The 21,730-nt window shown below is 46.9% G+C and overlaps 1 protein-coding gene across 4 annotated transcripts in view; it reads left to right on the plus strand.

Moving 5' to 3' along the window:
• The first annotated feature begins 6,837 nt into the window (after window positions 1–6,837).
• The window catches only part of LOC120412266 (E3 ubiquitin-protein ligase TRIM39-like), a 28,616-nt gene continuing 13,723 nt past the window's right edge, over window positions 6,838–21,730 (plus strand). Inside the window, exons 1-7 of one of the 4 annotated variants that reach the window (XM_039572645.1) lie at window positions 6,843–6,911; window positions 7,907–8,071; window positions 8,149–8,218; window positions 15,056–15,114; window positions 15,322–15,378; window positions 16,012–16,071; window positions 18,051–18,182. In XM_039572645.1, coding sequence (XP_039428579.1) covers window positions 8,187–8,218; window positions 15,056–15,114; window positions 15,322–15,378; window positions 16,012–16,071; window positions 18,051–18,182 — 340 coding nt within the window. In that variant the 5' untranslated portion in view covers window positions 6,843–6,911; window positions 7,907–8,071; window positions 8,149–8,186. Of the gene's footprint in view, window positions 8,072–8,148; window positions 8,219–15,055; window positions 15,115–15,321; window positions 15,379–16,011; window positions 16,072–18,050; window positions 18,183–21,730 lie in introns of all 4 variants that reach the window. The other 3 variants (XM_039572647.1, XM_039572646.1, XM_039572648.1) reach the window with 3 other exon arrangements.

Here is a 21,730-nt window from a genome sequence, read left to right on the forward strand (position 1 = left end):
GAGTCACCCCCCCTTGCGTTCTAGACATGGCTCACCCTTTTCGGGGTGTCGGGCTGGGTGTGGCTGGAGTGAAACGTCCTTCCGCTATTACAGACTACACACAACCTTGCAACCCCTTCTGTGTGTCAGATCCTGTCCATGATGCCAGTTTAATGTCACGATCCGCTAATGCCAGCGGGGGTTGTGATGGTTCGTTTATAGATCTCAGAGTGCAAAAGGACACAAGAGATTTCAGTTTTAATCAAAACAGTGCACCTTTATTAAGTGCCCACAACACGGTAATGCGATAGAGGAGAGAAAGAGAGAGAGATAAAGAAAACCAAGTAAAAGGGTAGAGAGGAAGAAGGGAGGGGAGGGGAGTAGCTACCAATGGATGAGACAAAGTCCTCGTGGTCTTTTGCCAATAGACTCGTCTTCTTTCCATGGGGAGATCTCATCTCAGTTATTTCAGAAAGTCCCTTTATAGTCCTTTTCAGAAGCAAGAGGCAACTGGCCAAGAGGTGGGGGAAATCTACAGCCGTTGTTATGAGGCCCATTGCTTTGGGAAACAGGTACAGGACAGACGTACAAGACAGGTGTACTGGAGAGGTGTACAGGACAGGTCATTCCTTTCTGCTTCAGCGCAGTCCTTCCCGCCTGGGCAGCAAGAACGGCGCAGTCCATTGTGACCTGCACTAATTTCCTCAGGAATGCGTACCAGTTCCCAGTGGGCACACCCATAGGCAACACTTGGCAGACAATCCCACCTCAGCCAGGCCAGGACTCCTGTGCTCAGTCTCTGTCCTCAGCGATGATCATGAGGCAGATGAGGGATCTTCGGACCGTCTCTTACAAATGGTACCTTAACAATGGCTCTTGTCTATTAATACTTGGGACAGAGAATGCAAAACGTGGGGCATCTTCTGGATGAAGTGGAATATTGAAAAAACAGTCCTTTAAATCAATGATAACTAAAGGCCAATCTCTCGGAATCAGAGAGAGAGAAGGAAGCCCAGGTTGGAGGGGTCCCATATCTTGTTACTTCATTAATCTTTCTAAAATCTTGAAGCAGCCTCCAGGTATCAGAGGCCTTCTTGTGTATAACAGACACTGGTGAATTCCAAGGACTAGTTGTTTCTTTAATATGTCCTTTCTGCAGTTGTTCCTGAACTCATTTCTTAAGGGCACTCAATTTCTTCTCCTCTAGGGGCCATTGATTAACCCAAATGGCTTCATTGGTTTTCCACAAAAGCTTAGGGGTGATGAGTGCCTGCATGGCCCCCACTAAAAATCCACTTCCAACTTGACTCCCCATTCAGATAACAAGTACCTTCCCCAGACTGTAATAGGCCTCTTTACAATAAAAGGACGAACAATTGCTGTTTTTCCCTCAGATCCTCTGACTGTAATTGCAGATTCACTTTGTAAGCATAAAGTGGCGCCCCCTATACCTGTTCGGGTATCCAGGGGAGTCACCAGCTGCCGGTCTTTTGGCCAAAACAAGTAAGAAATGATAGTGACATCTGCTCCTGTATCTAATAAACCTTGAACCATGATTGTTTTGTTGTTATGCATTAAACTGCCAGTCAATAATGACCTGTTATGTCCAATATGTTCTGTCCAAAAAATCTCTGGTCCCAAATTTGAGTTTTCTGTTATAGGTTGCTGACCTTCCATCTCTATTGCTCTGCGTGCAGCTGTAGTAGGCACTGCAACAGCTGTGGCTAATTGTGTTCCTGCAGGAACAATTAAAGGAGGTTGTAACACTTGAGCCAAAATTGTAAGCTCTTCATAACAATTTGCTGAAACAATTGTTGGATAGACTACAAGACCTACAACACAACATGCATCTTTTCCCATAATTAAAAAGTCCTGCCTCTCTTCAGATGTCCCAGTAACTCCTGTGGGTATCAAGTAATGGGAACTGTTTATAAAACATTAATTTGGAGGCTGCCAAGGTACAGAATGCTCCAGGGGGCAAGAGGTTTGGGTCGCTCAGGAGGCATTTGACCATTCTGCTGACTGTATATGACTTTGGTCTCCAGAGGACTGGAGCTCTGACTGATGGACTGCTGCTATTTGTTTTGTCACGCAGTGGGACATCGTGCTCAAAAATCCGTTTCCCAGCAAAAGATTCCCATCTGCATCATACCTAGAGTGACACCTGTTAGCATAGTGTCTGTTGCAGTGGGGATCCTGCAACACGCATATATCAAACCAGGAGTCCCGTGGAAAGGAAATATATATGGACAGACAGATTCTTGATAGCTGTTTCAGAGAGATGTTTATTCCTCCAGCCGCATGGCCGGAGCTCTGCTCAGGAACTGTTCCAGTCACCGGACCAAGGGTCCTTCTGCCCGCGCAGGGAACACAAACCAACCAATGGGAACAAGGCTGAGCAGGGGCAGGGAAACCCCGTGTCTGTGCCCTCAGGGCCCCTCTCCCAGGGCTACACGGCGGGGGAGGAGACCCCAACAAGTGTCTTCCTTTTTTACATCTTGGACAACGAAGCAGTACTGTTGCAATCTCTCTAAGACCTGGACAATTTCTCATTAAATGTCCAGGCTTGCCACATCAAAAACATGTTCTTTCATCTGTATCAGCTCGTGGCATTGCTTGAGAATTGCTTACAGCAAGAGCATTAAGTGCTGTTAGAAGTCTCTTATCCAACACCTCAGCTTGAGCAGAGAGCCTTTTGTCCATCATCTCAGCTTCATTGGTAATAGCTCTTTCCAGTCTTTCTCCTAATGTATCAGCTTGGACGACAGCCATATGCTGTGCAGTACAAACTTTACTACATGCTTCAAGCATATCTGAAATACTTGGTTGTATCCCTGGTAAAGCTCTAATAGTTCGCTGACAATCCTCATTAGCATTAACATAAGCAAGATTCCATAATAAAATTGGATGAGCAACATCATCATCACACTGTCTCTCCAAAGCTTGGGTCAGCCAATCAATGAAAGAAGAAAAGGTCTCGGTAGGACCCTGCTTAATTTGTGTATAGGCACCTTGTGGAGAACCCACAGGCTCAATTTGCAAAAGTGCCTTTTTAGCTGCCTCTTTGGTATCACCAAGGACCACCCTTGCCAGATTTGCTTGATCTTCTGGCCTGTCATGAGGTGGATCCCCTGCCAGTTGTGCAAGTGTCAGAGCTGCATTAGGACCTCCTGCATAATTCTCTATCAGCTTTCCAAGAAGTCAACGCCACTTTAAATCCCACAGTAAATACTGTGAATCAGTTAAAAGCATGGAAGCAATGATTTTACAGTCAAAAGGTGTTAAGTCCACGTGATCTAAGGTTGCTTTTAACAGCTGCTCAAAGTAGGGAGATCCCAAGCCACTCTCTTTTATAGCTCTCCTTAAATCCTAAATATCATCATGTGCCAGGGCTTCCCATCTCGGGTTTGCTCCTCCTCTACCATACCTCACCGGCAATGCTAACAATGATTTACGAGTTGGGATAAGATCATCCTCTTTAGATACCTCCCAATGTATAGCATTCCAATTTGTTAAAACAGGCTTTTCTCTCAGATTTTTTTCTCTCGGTTTATTGGCAGAGGAAAGCCTATTCATATCTTGAAAGCTTAAATCAAATTCATCCACTGATGGTAAACACTCATCCCGAGTTTGCACATCTGCTGTGCTACTAGCAACCCTCCGAGTTGTCATGGGGACATCCATCTTTGTTTTCATCATTTCTGGAGTTGTCATTTCCGGGGATGTCACTTCCGGAGATGTAATTTCCAGGGCCTTCCACCCTCCAACACTATCTGTCACTGCCAAGGGCTCCTCCCTCCTTTCTTCACCACCCCCCCGCTGGGTGCAATATCACGAGACTGTAAGGGACCCTGTGGCGCAGTTAAAATTCTGGAGTTGCCATTAATCACCAAGCTGTTTAACAATTCTATCACCACTCGGCAAGCAGGGAGTAAAATAGCCGCCGCTTTATCGCATCTCGAAACGAGATCGTAAAGTCTAGTTGCAATATCATCCCAGACAGATTTAGTAAGAAGAAGTTCAAAGTTAGCATCTGGGCAATTATGGAAAACCCAAAGCAAAAAATCCTTCACTTCCCTGCTGGGAAGAGGCTCAGAATGCAACATGAGCAAGGCATCCAACTTATTATAAACATCCCTTTGTTCTTTTGAGATATTTTCACCCATCTCGTCCCTTCCCTGCCCCTACCTCCACTCAACTTTGAAGGCAGTTCTTCTACCAGCGTGCTGTGGGATAAATTGGGCAGTGATCCTCCTTTCAGCTATAGCTGCTGCTGGATCACTCTTCCTTTCAGGGTTAGACTAAATCAGGCTCACGTCAACCAGGGGCATCATCCTCTCTACTCCAACCTCGCCGCAGTAAATCCGCTGCACACCAGGCACCAATTGTGGAATTTACCACATTCCGCTTGTCAGAGGGAATAACCTTCAGGGATGGGACTACACGATTACATGGATTTATTGTTTAAAATAACAAAACACATCAGTCGAGGCGTCAGATTTTACAATACCTCCAAATAATGGCAACTAGTCACAAGATTGAGAGTTATATCGTAATTCATAACTTTCTAATCCAATAGGCACTTAAAACGACACTTTGTTTTGGATTTAGGACCTATCACCTGTGGCACTTCTCACTGCAATGCAGCTGTGTCTTGACCAATAACTTCTCATGTCACGTACACACAGATGTCTCTCTTATACCATCTACATTCCAGAGCGTTTCCTCCTAAAATTTTGTCTCCAAATACCAAGAGCGTTGTTGTTGAGATTCTGGAGATGTTGTGGAATGGCTCCCTGACTGGAGGTTTGCAATAGAGCCACATGGGTTTTTAGGAAGAACAGGCTAGGAAGATGAGAAGGGGGATTTTCCTGTTATGTGAGAGAGTAGCTGGAGTCCATGGGGCTCCCCTGGGGATGGGTGAGGAGCCAAGGAAGAGTTCCTGGGTTAGGATTAAAGACGGCAGAGCTCCAGGTGACATTAGAGTGGGAGTCTGCTCCAGGCCTTCTGACCAGGGAGAACAAGGGGATGAGGCCTCTACTGACAGACAGGAGCAGCTTCACGTTCACAGGGCCTGGTCCTTGTGGGGGTTTCTACAGCTCCAGTATCTGCTGGAGGGAAAACATGGCAGGACACCAGCAATCCTGGAGGTTCATGGACTGTCTTGTGATGACCTTCTGTCTGAAGTGATAGAGGACCAAATGAGGAGTGTGGCTCTGCTGGATCTTCTACTCACCAGTCATAAGGGTTTGCTGGAAATGGGAAGGTCAAAGGCTGTTGGGGAAGATGAAACAGAAAAGCATTGTAAATATGATTGCCTGACAAAAGATTTTGGGAATATGAAAACTACAGGCAACATCAAAATGAAAGGCACTTTTGAAATACCAGGTCTTAGTTACTGAACAACTAGAAAACAATGGTATGGCCACTGAAGATAATCCCCTCTTGATGGAACAATACCCTCTGCTTGCAAGCGGGTCCAAGGGTCAGAGCAGACCCTACTAGCTCAGCAGAAGGGGTCCAAAGAGTAGTTTTTAGAAGTTAAGATGTAACACTCTATGGTAATATAAGAACTCTTATAGGCTGTATGTAAATGCTATAGGATTTGTATCTTGTATTAGATTGGTTAGTGACAATTAGAATATTCAGTACAGAAGATGATTTATTGTATTGTAACCAGGAGTTCAGACACTTCCATTCCTTTCCTTACTTCCTCTTCATTCCTTTCCTTCCTTACTTCCACTCTTGCTCTTACACCCTCTCTCTCTCTCACCTGCTTACTCTCTTGGGCCTGCTCAGAGCTGAGTCTGGCAGCTCTGAGCAGTGCCCCTATACCCACGCCTTTACAATAAACCGACTGTGTCCCAAGACCTGCCTATAGAGATCTCTACGTCCGGCCATCCAGTAACCTACAAAAGGCAAACTTTACTCCAGTGACCATGAGATAGTGGAGTTCATGATCTGATTGGAGGAAAGATGTGGATGCTAAAAGGCAGGAGCAGAGGAATTTTCCAGCTCTGTAGCATTTGTGAAGTCTTTCCTTTCTCATGCTTTAGCTGAGAAACAGAGAAATCCACCTTCTCACAGCTTCTCTGTGAAAGCTTTCATTCTCATGAGAACTGGATGGACAACAGTTTGAGAGAATGCAAACCATTTCTACACCTGTTGGTTGTTGTGAGAACAGTGGAATTGTTTTCAGTCTTGTGAGAATAATATTTGGAAATGGGTGTCTTACTGCTCAGCCTGTCACCTTGAGAGGTGATGGGTGAATAAGCCAATCATGTAATTTCTTAATTGCGAACCACGCTATAAAAGATGACCTATTCATTAAATGAGGTCTTAGCTCTGCTAAGGCCATATCATCTAACCTGGATTTATGTCATGATTTCGCCGTTTTCTGGGGATAACAGCGACAGGAAGAGGGTAAAATCCAGCACACAGCCCTGGACTACAGAACAGCAGACTTTGGCTGCTTCAAAGGCATGCTTGGAAAAGTTCTGTGGGATAAGAGGCAAAGGAAAATTCATTAATATTTAAGGATTACCTCCTCCAAGTTCAACAACTGTCCATGCCTCTAAATTATGTGTCAGGAATTTGGAGGCTGCTGCTATTCTTTCATAATTTATTGGTGTTTGTAATGTTCTACAGGACCACAGAAGAACAATGAGTTTCCCCAGCTGCTTTTCAGAGTCACATTCCAACTGGAGTTCCAGCCTGCCCAGTGCAACAACACAGACACAACAGCAATGTCATGGCCATCTGCCAGCCCCCTCCCATGGCCAGGGCTGTTACCCAACTGTTCCCAGGCATGCCATGGGAGGGGATCAGCAGCACAGCAGCAGCTCATTTTCTCTTTCTCTCTCGCTTGCGCCCTTTCTAACACCAGCTCTGGATCATCCACATAGCACAATTAACATGGGATCTAAAGACTGGTGATATTCTTTGTTTTCTTTCTCTCTTTTCCTTCTTTGATTCTTCCCTCCCTTGTATTGTCTGGGCAAAACGTAGCTGTCATATTGTACCCCATACTCCCTATTGAGCTGTGTTTTGGGATTGGGAACTTGTGGAAGTGTGTTGTGGCTTGTGAGACAGAACCTTTGAGAAGTTTTCTGTGGGAGCTGAGAGCTTATTGAAGTGTATTGTAAAAATTAAGGGCTTGTTTTGAGCAGTGTAAAGTGTAAGAGCTTGTTAGCCAGCACTTTTTGAGTCTAAACTGTGGGATCATTTCCAGAATTAAGGCAACTGTGCAACAAAGAACAAGAGCTCCCTGACAGATGATCTTGTGTCTTTGTTCAGCCTGATGAGAATTTAAAATGAACATCACATCCTGACCAATGGATTGTGACACTTTTTCAGAAGGCTGATGCAAATGTCACTATCAAAAACCTCCCTATAATCCAGGAAAACTTCATCTACTGCCTTCCTGTCATCCATGAGTCAGGTGACCTTATTGTAGAAGGATATGGAATTAGTTAGAGAGGAATTTCCCAATATAATTGGGAATTCCATATATTTTAGGAATAATTTCATCTATTTTAGGAATACAGTGACAGAAACTTCCAGTATTTCAAGGAAGAAACAGCTGGGAAAAGTGACAAAAAGAGACAAATGCAGTGGGAATCCAAGACTGCTTTAGTTTCTAGATGTGACTTTTTCAAAAAGTAGAAAAGCTCCCATTTCAAGCTGATTTCTCTAAAGGGTGACTGTGAATTCCCAGGGAAACCCCACCTTCATTCCTTATGTAACCTGTCAACAAAGCATCGATCTTACAGAAAAATGATCCCTGATCTTCATTCAGAGTACACCTTGAGTTAATCTTTACCATTTCATTCTTCTTTTCAAATTCTCTGTTCAAAGTCCATATCCAACTGCTCAGTTCACCTTTGATCCATAGATTAAACACCTGGAGTTTGTTCTTATCGCACAGCAGGTAAAATCCAGCTCTAAGTCTGAACTAAGAAACGCTTTGTAGGCATGGAGCAGGATTCTGGCTTGTCTCTAATGTCTCCACAACACTGAAACTCCATTTGAACCCAATTGCCTACAACACCAACATAGAGTGGCACACAAAATGTGATCTTCAGGCAACAAGGTGATTTTTAGGCAGAGGAATGCTGCATTCAAACTTCAGAACTAGATCCTTCTGTTCATTTACCTTTGTTTCTACAGGTGGAAATTTCTCTGGCAAGAGGAAAAATACCTGTCCCATGTCAGTGTTCACCTTTGCTGACCGAGGCAGGTAAGCAGCTCTGTGTTGTTTCTTTCTCTCCTGAACAAGTGGTGAATGTGCTGCTGCTGTCGGGGTGGAAAGGAACCACTCTGTTCCCCTCACCCCAGCTGTGCACACAGGGACCAGCAAGCTCTTCCCATCCCCCAGCTCTCCTCAGGCAAAGGTGGCAAGAACTGGGAGCGTCAGCAGCACAGGTGTTTCCAGGGGGGCTCAGAGAGGAACTGAAAGTGACAGGGAATGGTCATTTGGGGGAAAAGCTGAGCTATGGGCTGGCCCTCTGGGTCTGGTGTTTGTTTCCCCAAGGATGGTTCTGCTGCCTTTGGTGTCCAGAGCTGGCTGTGCTGTCCTGGTACAGCTTGGAAGGGGAGGCTGCAGAGCAGGAGAGAAGGGTGGAATTCCCCCTCTGCCTTGAGGCAAAGCAGGGCTGATGATAATGCTGGAACTTCCTTCCCAGCAAGCAAGGCTGGTCCCAAGTCTGGCCACTTGGAACTCTTTCCTGTTGCAAGCTGCAACAGTGTGAAACTGCCTTGATTTTATGGTAACTCAGGATGATGATAACTCCCAGAGCACCCAGGGGTCAGCAGCCCCTGCAGAAATGTGAATAAGCTTAAACATTTCCTGATTAGTACTTTGAAGAATTGAGGTTTCAAACCTCAGGGCATCATGACTTCGTCTTTGTTACCCATTAAATCATTCATCTCGTAACTCCAGAGCACTCGATAATCTTTGCAGACCTCACAGGTGTTGCAGAGTCAGTGTCAACCCAACTCCATTTTCTCCCCTTCTGGTGTAACACTGATTATTGCCTTCAGTTAAACTGTGGCTGGTTGTGTCTGTTTAGCAGTGCTGAACAGGAAGCCTTGGGGGATGGAGAAACTCTGCCTTTGTGTGTTTGCTGGATTTTTTTAGACCTATTTTCACATCTTCTTTTGAAAAGTATTATGCTAGTTTGGGAATGTGGTTTTGGTAGGAACCGATGACTTGTTAGTGAAGTTTCTTTTGGGCCCTCCTTGGATGACAGGAACGTTTTGTAAAAGTTGGATGTAAAAATACTGTGACATCTGTCAGAAGAAGTTTCAGTGTTGCTAAACAAGGTCTGCTTTTTTTCTGTTCTGCCTGGAATTCCTGGGTCAGATGTTCCTGTTTTGTGACTTTTTCCATTTCTAAGCCTCCAGCTGCTGATCCAGAGGGGAACAGATTACTACACGTGCTGTGTCATACCTGCCCCCCCACGCCAAATGTTTAGTTTAACATCCCAACCCTAATAATATAGAAAACAGTCTCTGAGACCTCATTTTAAGTTATTATAGAGCAGCCCACTCATCTCTATTTAAGATTAACCTGTTTCCCATATTAGCTCTCCAAATTAACACCTCCAGCAAAATTTTCTATGGCCTTATGTGTTAATTGCCCTTTTTGCCCCATGTTTCCCACCAATTTTCCTCTCACACTTCTCAGTTTTCATCAGAATAATAGACCTGTTTACTGTCTTCCAACTCTTTCATTGGATACAAAAAGTCAGTTACTAGACCGTGTTTCTGCAAACAGTCATGATTCTACATCCTGCAATTTTTCATGTAAAAGTCTTTCTCCCTCATGCACCACAGAGCTCTACATGAAGCATCATGGTATGGTTGTGCTGGGCAGCAAGCAATGCCTCTGCCTGTAGCCCCTTTTCCTTTTCCTTTTCCTTTTCCTTTTCCTTTTCCTTTTCCTTTTCCTGACCATGCTCAGTGCAAGCAAAACCTATTCGCAAAGCCTGCTTTTCCTCTCCTCATTTAACTGATCCTGTAATCTTTTCATCAAATCCTGCAGATTTCTCCCTCTGCCCTTTTATTGGCACACCTCTCCTTTCTAGCAGTGGTTAAAGCCATTCCCAAAATTGCACATAAAACTGCTTTACGTTTCCCCTTTCATCCCTTTTTGCTCACTTAACACCATATTTATCCATTTAACCACTAACTAAGGGTTATACCAATTTCCATGTGCCCATTCCAAGCCTAGGGGAGTTGGGCAGGCATTATATTCTCTCAGTCTCTCTAAACTGCAGCACCCTGCAGCTCCCTGCTGCCCTCTCCTGTGTTCAGGAAAAGCCCTGGACACTCTGGAAGGAAGAAGGTTCTTACGCATGCCCCAGCAAAGCTTGGAACAAGCCCAGATCCTCTCTGGAGGGCAGCAGGGCCCCTTGTGAGCCACCAAAACACCTGTAAAAGTCCCCAGGGTACTCTGGAGTGTAGCAGGGATGCTCACAAGCTTGGGAAAAGGCCACTGCCCAGTAGAGTGTCCTGGGGCCTTCACTGGGCTTTGCTGAGGCTTGAAAGAACCCTGCTGCTCTCCAGAGGCCCCAGGGCTTTTGGCTCATTAAGGGCCAACTGATCTGCAGACAGTGGGGGAATGATCCATAAGGGCTGGTGTGAGACCACAAAGTTAATAATTCATAGAATTCCTCTTCAAAGTCTACTGTCCATTCCCATTCAAAATCTGTTGGTTCTGGCAAAAGAGTCACTGGTAATACAAAAGATAAAGGGGTTTTTTTCTTTGCTATATTTTTTCTCCTCTCCTCTCCTCTCCTCTCCTCTCCTCTCTTCCCCCACATGTCCCCACTTCTTTTCTTTTTTTTCTTTGCTATATTTTTTCTCCTCTCCTCTCCTCTCCTCTCCTCTCTTCCCCCACATGTCCCCACTTCTTTTCTTTTTTTTCTTTTCTCTCCATGCTTCAGAATGACTTTGGTTTAGGATTGCAGATCTAATCCTGGGTAAATTAAGTTTATAGAATCATAGAAACATAAAATCATAGAATATCCTGAGTTGGAAGGGAACCACAAGGAACATGAAGTCCAGCTCCTGGCCCTGCACAGGACACCCCAACAATCCCACCCTGGCAGCCTTGGGGCCATTACCATTCTCTGGGGAGCCTGTTCAGTGCCTGACCACCCTCTGGGGGAAGAACTTTTTCCTAATATGCAGCCTAAACCTCTCCAGACAGAGCTTTATGCTGTTTTCACTGGTCACAGAGAACAGCAATTGGAGATGTCCCTGTGCTGCCGTCCAGGAAGGTGTTGAAGATGGCAATGAGGTCTGACCTCAGTCTCCTTGTCTCCAGGCTGAACAGACCAAGTATCCTCAGCCACACCTCACGAGGACTCCTCTCCACACCTTTCACCATCCTCGTGGTTTCTTTTGGACAGTCTCTAATAGCTTAATGTCTTTCATATCTTTTGGTGCCCAAAATTTACACCAGCACTCAAGTTGAGGCCACCCCAGTGCAGAGCAGAGCAGAGCAGAGCAGAGCAGAGCAGAGCAGGACAATCACTTCCCTTGCCTGGCTGGTGATGCTGGACCTGATGCCCCCAGGACCCGATTGGCCCTTCTGGCTGCCAGGATGTTACAGATTGAATGGAAGCTTCCAACAAGCTCTGCCTTAGGCTCAGTTTAGGAGGCCCGCACACAAAATCCCTCCAGCCCGCAAGTTCTAAGGATGGCAGATTAAGTCTATCATAAAATGAGTTATTTATTAAATAGTCAGGAGCTAACAGACAAAAGGCCTTAAACAGAGTTACTTACTACACAGGATAAAACAAAAGAACTACTAGTAGGTTACACAAAACAGTGCACAACATCAAGGTACCTGTATTATAGCTGACGAAGTAGTATGGCTTAGGAGTCAATATAACTTACTACCAAAATGATGATAGTGTACGCAGAGTCCCTTCACTCAACCCCCAGGAGAATAACCACAAAGAGCTGGTGTCCCAAATCTGGGGAGAAAGCCTGACATATTTCCAGGGAATGTGCAGAAGATTGCTGCTTTGTGGAAGTTTGGTGTAGCTTTTATAATTTGTAAAGTGTCTGTCAGTCAGAAATTCCAGCTAATCTTTCCAGATCTCACTTCCACAGCAAGATGTTTATTTTCAGCTGAAAGCATCAATTCCGTGGCACCAAAATAACTCACTACAAGACAAATTGTCCTGATTGAGTTATTTCACCAAGGCTCATGTGAGACGCAGGTGAGAGTTGAGATGCCCTGAGTTATTTCATCAGCTAACAAGCAACAGATATGCTCTCCTGTGGGGGGGTGAGATGCCCTGCTACACAGGGCACTGCTGACTCATATCCAGCTTTCTGTTCACCAGGATGCCCAAGGTCCCTTTCCATGGCACTTCTTTCCAGCATCTCCTTCCCCAGTCTGTCCATATATCCAGAGTTGTCATGTCCCAGGTGCAGAATCTGGCACTTTTCCTTGTTGAACTTCAGATGGTTGGTGATTTCCCAGTCCAGGTCTCTCTGCAGGGCCTCCCTGACTTCCAGGGAGTCAACAGCTACTCCCAATTTTAATCCTCTTCAAATGTATTTGGCATCCCTTCAAGTCCTGTGTCCAGGTCCTTAATGAAGATGTTGAAGAGCACAGGGAGGAGGATGGAGCCCAGTAGAACCCCATTTGTGACCAGTTCCACTCTGATGTCACCCCACCCTTTGTGCCCAACCTGTGAGCCAGTTGCTGATCCATCATATGATGTATTTATCCAGCTGTGGGATGGACATTTTGTCCAGAATGAAACTGAGACAATATTGAAAACTTCTCTGAAATCCAAAATTATTTTATCAACTGGCTTCTTTTTTTCAACAAGGCCATAAACCTTGTCATAAAGGGAAATTAATTTTGAAAAGCAGGACTTTTCTCTCATGACTTCGTGCTGGTTGTGACCAATGACTGTGTTTTCCTTTTCCATAATTTTACCAGGCACTGAAATGAGACTGACAGACCTGTCGTTTCCAGGGTCATCCTTCTTGCCATTATTGAAGATTAGGACAATGTTAACCAGCTTCCAGACACCTGGGACCTCTCCAGATTTTTCAGATATTCAGAAATCATTGAGAGAGGCCTCATGATGACATCAAACCAGGGCTTTGAGTATTTTCAGACAAATTCCCTCAGGCCCCATAGAAGTACAGGGATCCAGCTGGATCAGTAAATCCTACACCAGTTCAGGGGGTTTTTTGAGTTTATCACTCTCACAGTCATGGTTCTCCAGCTCAGGGCTCTGGGCCCTCTATGGCCCATCATCAGTGTTAAGACAGAGGCAAAGGAGCATTAAATGTCTCTGCTTTGTCTCTGTCCCTCTTTGTGAGGTGACCACCCTGTGGTGACATAGGGCAGCTGTCTATGCCATTGTCAGCTGAACACCCTTCAGCAACAGACACATTCCCAAGGGTAAATCCATTCCTCAGCAGTGTTGTGAGCCTCTGGTACTCTCTGCCTTCCACTCCATGATTTCCACCCATGAGCTGTGCCCTGTCTTGGGGTGACTTTATGATGTTATATCCCATATTGCTGTTCTATGCCCAGAAATTAATTTTGTGCCTTTCTATGCCTTTAAACTGAGACTGAGAGGGGGGAGAGGAAAAAAACCCGAGCAAACTCTTCAAAGCAGTTTTGCAGTTTGTTTTCATGTTTCAAGGACACACAGAGATACAGATTCCTCTTGCTTCTAACAGCAGTGGCGGGAGCTGGAGAAGGCACCCTGCTTGTTTTTTTTCTAGCCAGCTTTCCAGCCAGTTTTTTTCAGCTCCTTTTCCTCCAGAGAGTTGAACTTTGTTTTCCTGGGACTCCGATTTTTCCCTTCTTCTCTGCTGGACAGTTTCAACATCAGAATACATTGGGAGGAATTTTCACTGAGGCGTTGGCCCTGGAGGTGGGCCCACCACCCCGTCCAAGCTCCAAGGAGGGGGAGAGACTATGGAAGGACTCTGAAATTTTCTCAGGTTTCTCTCAGCAGAGCGAGAGGTTTTTTTATTATTTAGCATTGTTGTCCTTTTCCTGTGTGTTTGTTAAATAGTTTTTATCTCTTTCACTTTCCTTCGAGGAAAATCTTTTTTTTCCCAAACCTGGTGGGGGAGGGGTGGTTGTAACCTGCCTTCTCTCAGAGGATGTATTTCCAAATTTGCCCGAACTGGCACAGCCCTGAGCAGACTTTCCTGGGGAACAAGCAGGTCAGCCCCTGTCTCTGCCTCCTGCTTTCAGCTGGTCATGGCTGCTCTCATGGATCTGGTCCAAAGGGAACGGCTGCTCTGTGGGAAGGGCTGCCGAGGCAATGTCTTGTGCAGCCAGCCCTGTGGAAGAGGAGGAGGGGAGGGGGACAGTGAGGCACTTTTATTTCTGTCTTTGTTTCTCCCCTTGCTGCTCTGTTGTGATTTGCCAAGAACATAAAAATAACCTTCTGCAAGCCGAGTCTGGTTTGCCACGATGGCAACAGGTGAGGGATCTCCCAGGCTTTATGTCAACTCACAAGCTCTTCAGTCGTATTTCTCCCCCGTTGAGGAGGAGGAATGATAGAGGAGCTTGGTGAGCATTTAGCAGCCAGCCAAGGTGATCCAATGCATCACTGTCCATTCTCCAAAGCTCGTTCAGGGTAAACTCCAGGATTGGAGTTAGTCTGCAGGAATAAGCACATGGACGATGGTCCCCTTGCTGTGCCTCTGTGGAAAATTGTAGCTGGGGTTAAACACCTGGTTCTTCACTCTGCAGAGGCAGATATTAATTTTGACCAAGGAAGATTATGTGTTTGGCTGTGAGAATTCTCAGAGAGCTCCAGTGAAGCCAAGATGGGTTAGGGACCAACTAGGAGTACAATAGTGTCTCATCAACTGTCTCTTTTCTCTTCTCTTCTCTTCTCTTCTCTTCTCTTCTCTTCTCTTCTCTTCTCTTCTCTTCTCTTCTCTTCTCTTCTCTTCTCTTCTCTTTTCTCTTCTCCCCTTCCCCCTCCCCTTCCCTCCCATCCCCTCCGCTCCCCTCCCCTCTTCTGTGTCCACTACATGGATTTGGACCCCCTTTTCCTTTGCATTGCAGAGTGAACCCTGAGAAAAGGACACAAGGGACAAGAAACAAGGAACTGTCTGAAGGAACTGGTAAGAGCTGTGTTTCTTCTGTTTAGACAGTGATGGAAGGGAAAATAAGTAACTTTAAACCCCCAAGTAAATCAGAGTTTGCATAGTATAAGGGATATGTCCAAAAAAATCTCTTCAGTGCATTCCTGTAAAGATTTAGGGAAAGCTTTTGGTGAAGTTTCCTACATTTCTTTTTTCTTTTTCCTTTCATGTGAACCTAATGGTCAGAAATGGAGAGGTGGTGGCAGTGCACCCCAAATATGGGAGGCTTATCTGAGTTCATACGTAAGTATGATGATCCCATTGCTCTTGCCTGTGGTCGTTGTGGGGAACCTCTGCCATGGAATGTATCACCACAGAGAGAAAGGAGGCCAGTCGAGGTCTCTGCCCAGAGCACATTACCTGCAGAACCCCTTCCAGGGCACAGAAGGAGGCCTGGCTTCAGGGCGGGGTGACTTTGGTTAGAGGGACGTCCCTCTTTGAGGACAGACATGTCACCCTCTAGCAGGGGTGTTGCTCAGCAAGGCTTTCAGGAGACGGGCTCAAATGAATCTACTGAGAGACAAGAAAGGAACTTCTCCTCCCCTGCAGTGTGAAGGAGGAGAGTCTCACCCTCCCATGGGTGGCTGTATTCTGGTGGGACTCTGCAGCGGCATCTGAGTGGTGCCTGAATGGTGTGGCAGCTGCTGAGGCAGCTTCATGGCCCAGGAGAGCCTCAGTGGGCCCTGACAGTCAGAAGTCCCCCAGCACTGCTGTCGGGCTCCTGGGTCACAGCACCTCATAGTTCCTGGGCTGGCTGCATGATGTGCTCTGCCCGAGAACCTGCTCAGAGCAGTCCTGGAGTTCCTTAGGGAAAGGTCCTTGTTAAAATTCCTCCTTTTCTGTTTTATTTTATTTTCATATGAATCTGATGTCCAGTAATTTGGACTTCTTGGTGGGCGCTTGAGAAAATCCCAGGGAAGATATTCAAGAAGAAAAGTAAGTGTTCTGGATTCCATTCCTCTTCTCTGTGGTCATCGGGGGGAACCTCTGGAATGTCATGTGCTATCCCTGAGAGAAGCAAAGCCAGGTGGGGTCTGTTTCTTAAACAGCTTATTTGTAGAACCCCTTCCAGAGCACACCAGAAGGTCTGGCTTTTGGGTGGGATAATTAGAGGGATGTCCCTCTCTGATGAGACGTCGTACTCTAGCAAAGGGTATTCCTTCCAATTGCTAAATTTCAAAGGCACAGCCCATCATTTCTGGGATTTCCTTTCCTTTCTTTGACCCCTAAAGGAGGAATCTCGTTTGTTCTCCTCCAGGGGCAAAAGGCAGATGCATTTCTGTGCAAGTGATTTCTAGGTCTTACCCACACCATGTGGAAACAAAACCCTGCCTAGAAAGAAGATCTAGAGGCCTGCTGTGCATAAGAGTCCAGCACAAACAATCTCACTCCTCCAGGAATTCCCACTTCCAAAAGCCTCCAGAAAGTCCTTTGTTATATTCCCCATCCCCAAGCAGATGCCCAGGAGCCCAGGCTCCCATGGTGCAGAGCTGCCCTGACAGTGGGCTGTTCCCAGCACAGACCAGGACAGCCTGGACTCTGCTGGATCTCATTTCCCCTGGGTTTGAAGACTAGCTGTTGTCCTTACATTCCCCTTACATGGGCAACAGCTTTCATGCTCCATGACAGTGAAACACCTCCATGCTGGAGTGTTCTCTGCAGGGATCAAGGTCCCTCTTCTCTGCCTTGTCCTTGAAGAGAGTGTTAACTGTGAGGTCTCTCTTTGCTTCATACTTGTTAAGGCTCCCTCCTTGAAGTCCTGTCCCTGTCTTGGTCCCTTTCTCCACCGCCCTTGTCCTACTGCCGCACTCCTGGTGCCACAAAGCTGGGCTGTGCACACCCTGCGTGTCTGTGCCCATGATGAGCTCCCCCGTGTGCTCCCCTGCTCAGCTCAGGGTCATCTTTGTGGGCAGTGCATGAGGTGGGGGCAGGGGAGGGCACTGGCAGCAGCCAGCACTCTCTGCCCAGTGTCCTGGGATCTTCCCCTGGCCAGGCACAGGGCCCATGTCCATCTCAGGGGCCACTGACCAAGGCTGAGGCCCAGTGAACGTTGCTGAGACCACAGTATCACCCCAGGGGCAGGTGGGGGATGCCCCATCACGCCTTCCATGACAAAAACCATTGTCTCTCAAGGCCCACAGATAGTGTCTGGAGAGATGGAGTGGGGTCATTCCTGCCCTCTGTGCTGCCCAACATGCCTTGTTCAAGCCTTCAGGAAGTCTCACAGAGACTGGGCTCTTTCCTAGGGCAGGGAACTGAAGAACTGTGTTTGAATCTCTAATTGAGTGGAGGAGTGAGTCCTTCTCCAAGGTCTTTGAACTAGAAAGTATTCTCTAACGCAAGAGAGGCTCATTGTGCAGCAGGTCATTTAGTGACCAAGTATGACATTGAAAGGAACTGTAATAAGGATCTCCTTTGGAGTAGCAAACCTCTGAGAGTGGAACTCCCCTGGAATATCAATTCTTTACAGCTTTCCTGACTTCACATCACTTGCCCCTCTTGAGTTCTGTGCATTCAGATTCTCCTGTGCAGGTGTCAGGAATGGACATGCACCTGGACTGGTCCCCTACGCAAACAGCCAGGGAAGGACTGGAAGGAGGATGTCCAGAGGAACAGTGTGCCAGGCTAGGCCAGGCCAGGGTACACTGGGACAGGTTGGACAGTGTTCCATCCCACCCTCCCTTGGATGTCAGGCAAGATCTTTCCCTGCAGCTGTGCTTTGGGTGCCCTGCTTGCAGGGACATGCTCTTCCCTGGGGGAAGACTTGTGATGGTCATGCCCTATCCTATGGCATTGCCTTTTCCCTGAGGAGAGGGAGTCTTTTTTTGCCATCCCATTGAAGTCACCCCCTGGGCAGGAGATCCCCATGCTTCTGGATATGAGGTTACCATGGTTGTCTGGCTTCTTTTTTCCAGACTTCGTCTATGTGGGAGAGCAATGCCTCCCACACTGCAAGCAGAGTACAGGAATTCATTCCCATAGGGGAGCCCAGGAATACTTGTCACATCAGATCAAAAGGGAAGAAAACCTGGAAAGTCTGGGAAGAGGTGAGTGATGCCGACAGAGTAGCTGTCCCAGCAATGCTGGCTCCTCATCCTACATTAACCACACTTCTCATCTCAGGGCTACATGACTCTCCTGCAGAGTCTTCTGTTCTATTAAGGCACTTCTGTCCTGCTGCTACAGTCCTGCACATCCTGTTTCTCTCTCTTCACAGAAGAACTGGTTGCTGGAATCAAGATTAACCTCCTCAACGACAGACATTCACAGCCCCCTCCAATCCTGTTAAAAGTTATCGTTATCCCTCCCATCAGCAGATGAGTTTCACACTGGTGTAGCTCTCACCTGGCTGTGGGGTCCCTCTCTGCAGCACCATTGGGAGATACAAACCTGACCTCTCTGGTGTTGGGAATGTTCAGCACCCATTTGGTTGAAGCCCTGAGCTTTCAGCTTGGTCCTCAGGCCAGACCCTGCTCTCAGCAGGAGACCCCACTACACACCTCCTGTGCTCCTTCCCACCCTGAGCAGCTCTGCCGTGTGCTGACAGAGGCAAAACCAAAGTCCCAAGCCAAGCCTCAAGAACCCAATTGACTTGTTAAGGAATTTCCAGGCACAAAGGAGAGCTGTCAGGGAAGGTTCTGGGAGAAGGGCAGGAGCAGAACAATCCCTGTGTGGGGTGGCAGGAGGAGAAGGGGCAGAGTGAGGCCCAAGCCACCTCCCTGTGAAAGCCCATGTGGTGCTGCCCTTGAACTCTGTGGCAGCCAAGGTACCTTTCAAGGCCCAGCAGAGCATCAGAGCAGTGGGATACATTGATCAACAACCCCCAGCACTGCTGTCAGGCTCTTGGTTCACAGGACCTTATGTTTCTTGGGCTACTGAGTAACATGCTCTCCCCCAAAACATTTTCAGTGTGTTCTCATAGATGCGGTGGGAAAGATTTAGTTAAATTTCCTTTTACTGGTTTTTTTTTTTTTTTTTCCATATGACTGTAATGGCCAGAACCTGAGTGCAAGTAGTGCCATGTCCAAGAAAAAAAGAAAGTCCATGGAACCCAGAGTAAGAAAACTGGATCCCATTGCTGTTGGCTGTGGCCATCCTTGGGAACCTCTGGGATGGGATGTGTCACTGCAGAGAAGCCAGGCCAGTCGAGGTCTCTCCCCAGAGCACGTCACCTGCAGAACTCCTTCCAGTGCACAGAAGGAGGCCTGGCCTTTGGGGTGACTTTGGTTGGAGAAATGTCCCTCTTTGGGGAGAGACACATGCTCCTCTAGCAGAGGGTATTCCATGTACTTGGTAGAGGAAAGCTTACGCATCTCATCATTTCTGGGGTTCCTTTTACTTTCCTTGAGCACTAAAGGAGGAGTTCCTCAGGGGTCGGTATTAGGACTGGCCTATTTAACCCCTTTTTCAGTGACACGAACAGTGGGATCAAGGCGCCTTCAGCACATTTGCTGATGACACTGAGCTGTGTGGTGCAGTCACACGCTGGAGGGAAGGGATGGATCCGGAGGACCTGGACAGGCTGGAGAGCTGGGCCTGTGAGAACCTCATGAAGTTCAGTAAGTGCAGTGCAAGGTGCTGCACCTGGGTCAGGGCAATCCCAAGCACAAGCACAGGCATGACTGAGGATGGATTGACAGCAACCCTGGGGAGAAGGACTTGGGGCTACTGGTTGATGAGAAACTCAAGATGTCTCAGCAGTTTGTGCTCACAGCCCCAAAAGCCAACCGTGTCCTGGGCCGCATCAAAAGCAGCATGGGCAGGAGGTCAAGGGAGGGGATTCTACCCCTCCACTCTGCTCTTGTGAGACTCCACCTGGAGTGCTGCATCCATATCTGAGACCCCCAGCACAAGAAAGACATGGACCTCCTGGAATGAGTTCAGGGGAAGGACACTGAGTTGGTCACAGGGCTGGAACATCTCTGCTGTGGACACAGGCTCAGAGAGTTGGGGCTCCTCTGCCTGGAGCAGAGAAGGCTCTGGGGAGACCTTAGACCCCCTCCCATAGCTAAAGAGGGCTTCTAAAAAGGCTATGAAGAGACTGTTTCCAAGGCCATGGAGTAGCAGAAACAAGGAGAACAGCCATAAGATGAAGGAGGTGAGATTTAGATTAGAAATTCTTCCCTGTGAGGGTGGTGAGGCCCTGGCACAGTGTGCTCAGAGAACTGTGACTGTTCCATCCCTGGCATTTTTAAAGGCCAGGCTGAATGTGGCACTGAGCAACGTGGTCTGGTGGGAGGTGTCCATGTCAATGGCATTCGGGTTGGAATGGGATAATCCTTAAGGTGTCTTCTAACCCAAACCATTCTATGATTCTGTGAGTCTCATCCTTGTGTCAGGCTACCAACAGATGAGCAGGGGGAGACTCTGTGAGCTTCTCTCACTTCCTGTGAGAAGCAGTGGACATATTTCACCCTAAAGTGTCTTGCAGGCAGACACAGCCAAATTCATTGCCTTTCCTACTTGGGGAAAAGGTAGGAATGTTTCCGTGAAGCTGAGTGCCAGGACTTACTCACACTGCCTGAAAACAAATCCTTGCCTAGAAAGAAGACCCTGAGGTCTATTGTGCGTGAAGGGCCAGCACAGTGAGATCAAACAATCCCACCCCTCCAGACATTCCCACTTCCAAGGGCCTCCAGCAAGTCCTTTGTTGTATTTCCCATCCGTTATGGAACGAGTGGGAGCTTCAGGCAAGCCCTGCCTTAGCCTCAGATTTTTGGCAAGGGCTCAAAGTTAAGAAATCATTCTGTCCTGCAAATTCTAAGGATGGCAGATCAGTTCTACTTACAAAATGAATTATTTACTGAACAGACTTGGAGATAACAGACAAATGGTCTTAATCAGACTTACTACACAATATAAAACTAAAAGAATTAGTAATAGATCACGTAAAATGATGTACAATATCAAGATACCTATATTAAAGCTAACAAAGGAAACACTATAGATTAGGAGTTAATGAACTTACCAACAAAATGATTATGGTATACAAAGAAATCCTTCACTCAGCCTCCGGGGAAGTAACTGCAAAGTAGGTGTCCCAAACTTTGGAGAGAAAGCCCCACACATTTCCAGGGAATGTGCAGAAGATTTCTGCTTCGTGAAAGTTTGGTGTAGCTTTTATAATTTGTAAAGTGAATTGTCTGTCAGTCAGAAATCCAGCTAATCATTCCAGATCTCACATCCACAGCAAGATGTTTCTTACCAACTGGGAATCTTACTCCCATGGTGCCAAAATAACTCACTGCAAGACAGCTTGTCCTTTTTGAGTTATTACACCAGTTAACAAGCAACAGAAATGCTCTTCTGCAGGCAAGATGCCATGGCCTGGGCTCTTCCCAGTGGCCAGGCCCTTGAGAGTGATGAGGCAAGGGGGGTCCTTTCAATATTCCTCACCAGCAGCACAGGAGCTCCAAGCCCATGTTTAGAAGGGCTCACAGTGGTGCTGAGACTCCTTTCAACAGACAAAACATGAAGGAGGAAAAAGTCTCCAAGTCATAAGGAAGACTGGAGCTCCAGGAGAGAGGCCAAGGCTCCTTCCCAGAGCAAACTCCTGGTGGAAATGGATTTGAAAGCCAGGAAAGAAATCCGTAAT

Source organism: Corvus cornix, unplaced genomic scaffold (genome assembly GCF_000738735.6).
Source record: "Corvus cornix cornix isolate S_Up_H32 unplaced genomic scaffold, ASM73873v5 scaffold7, whole genome shotgun sequence".
Taxonomy (NCBI): domain Eukaryota; kingdom Metazoa; phylum Chordata; class Aves; order Passeriformes; family Corvidae; genus Corvus; species Corvus cornix.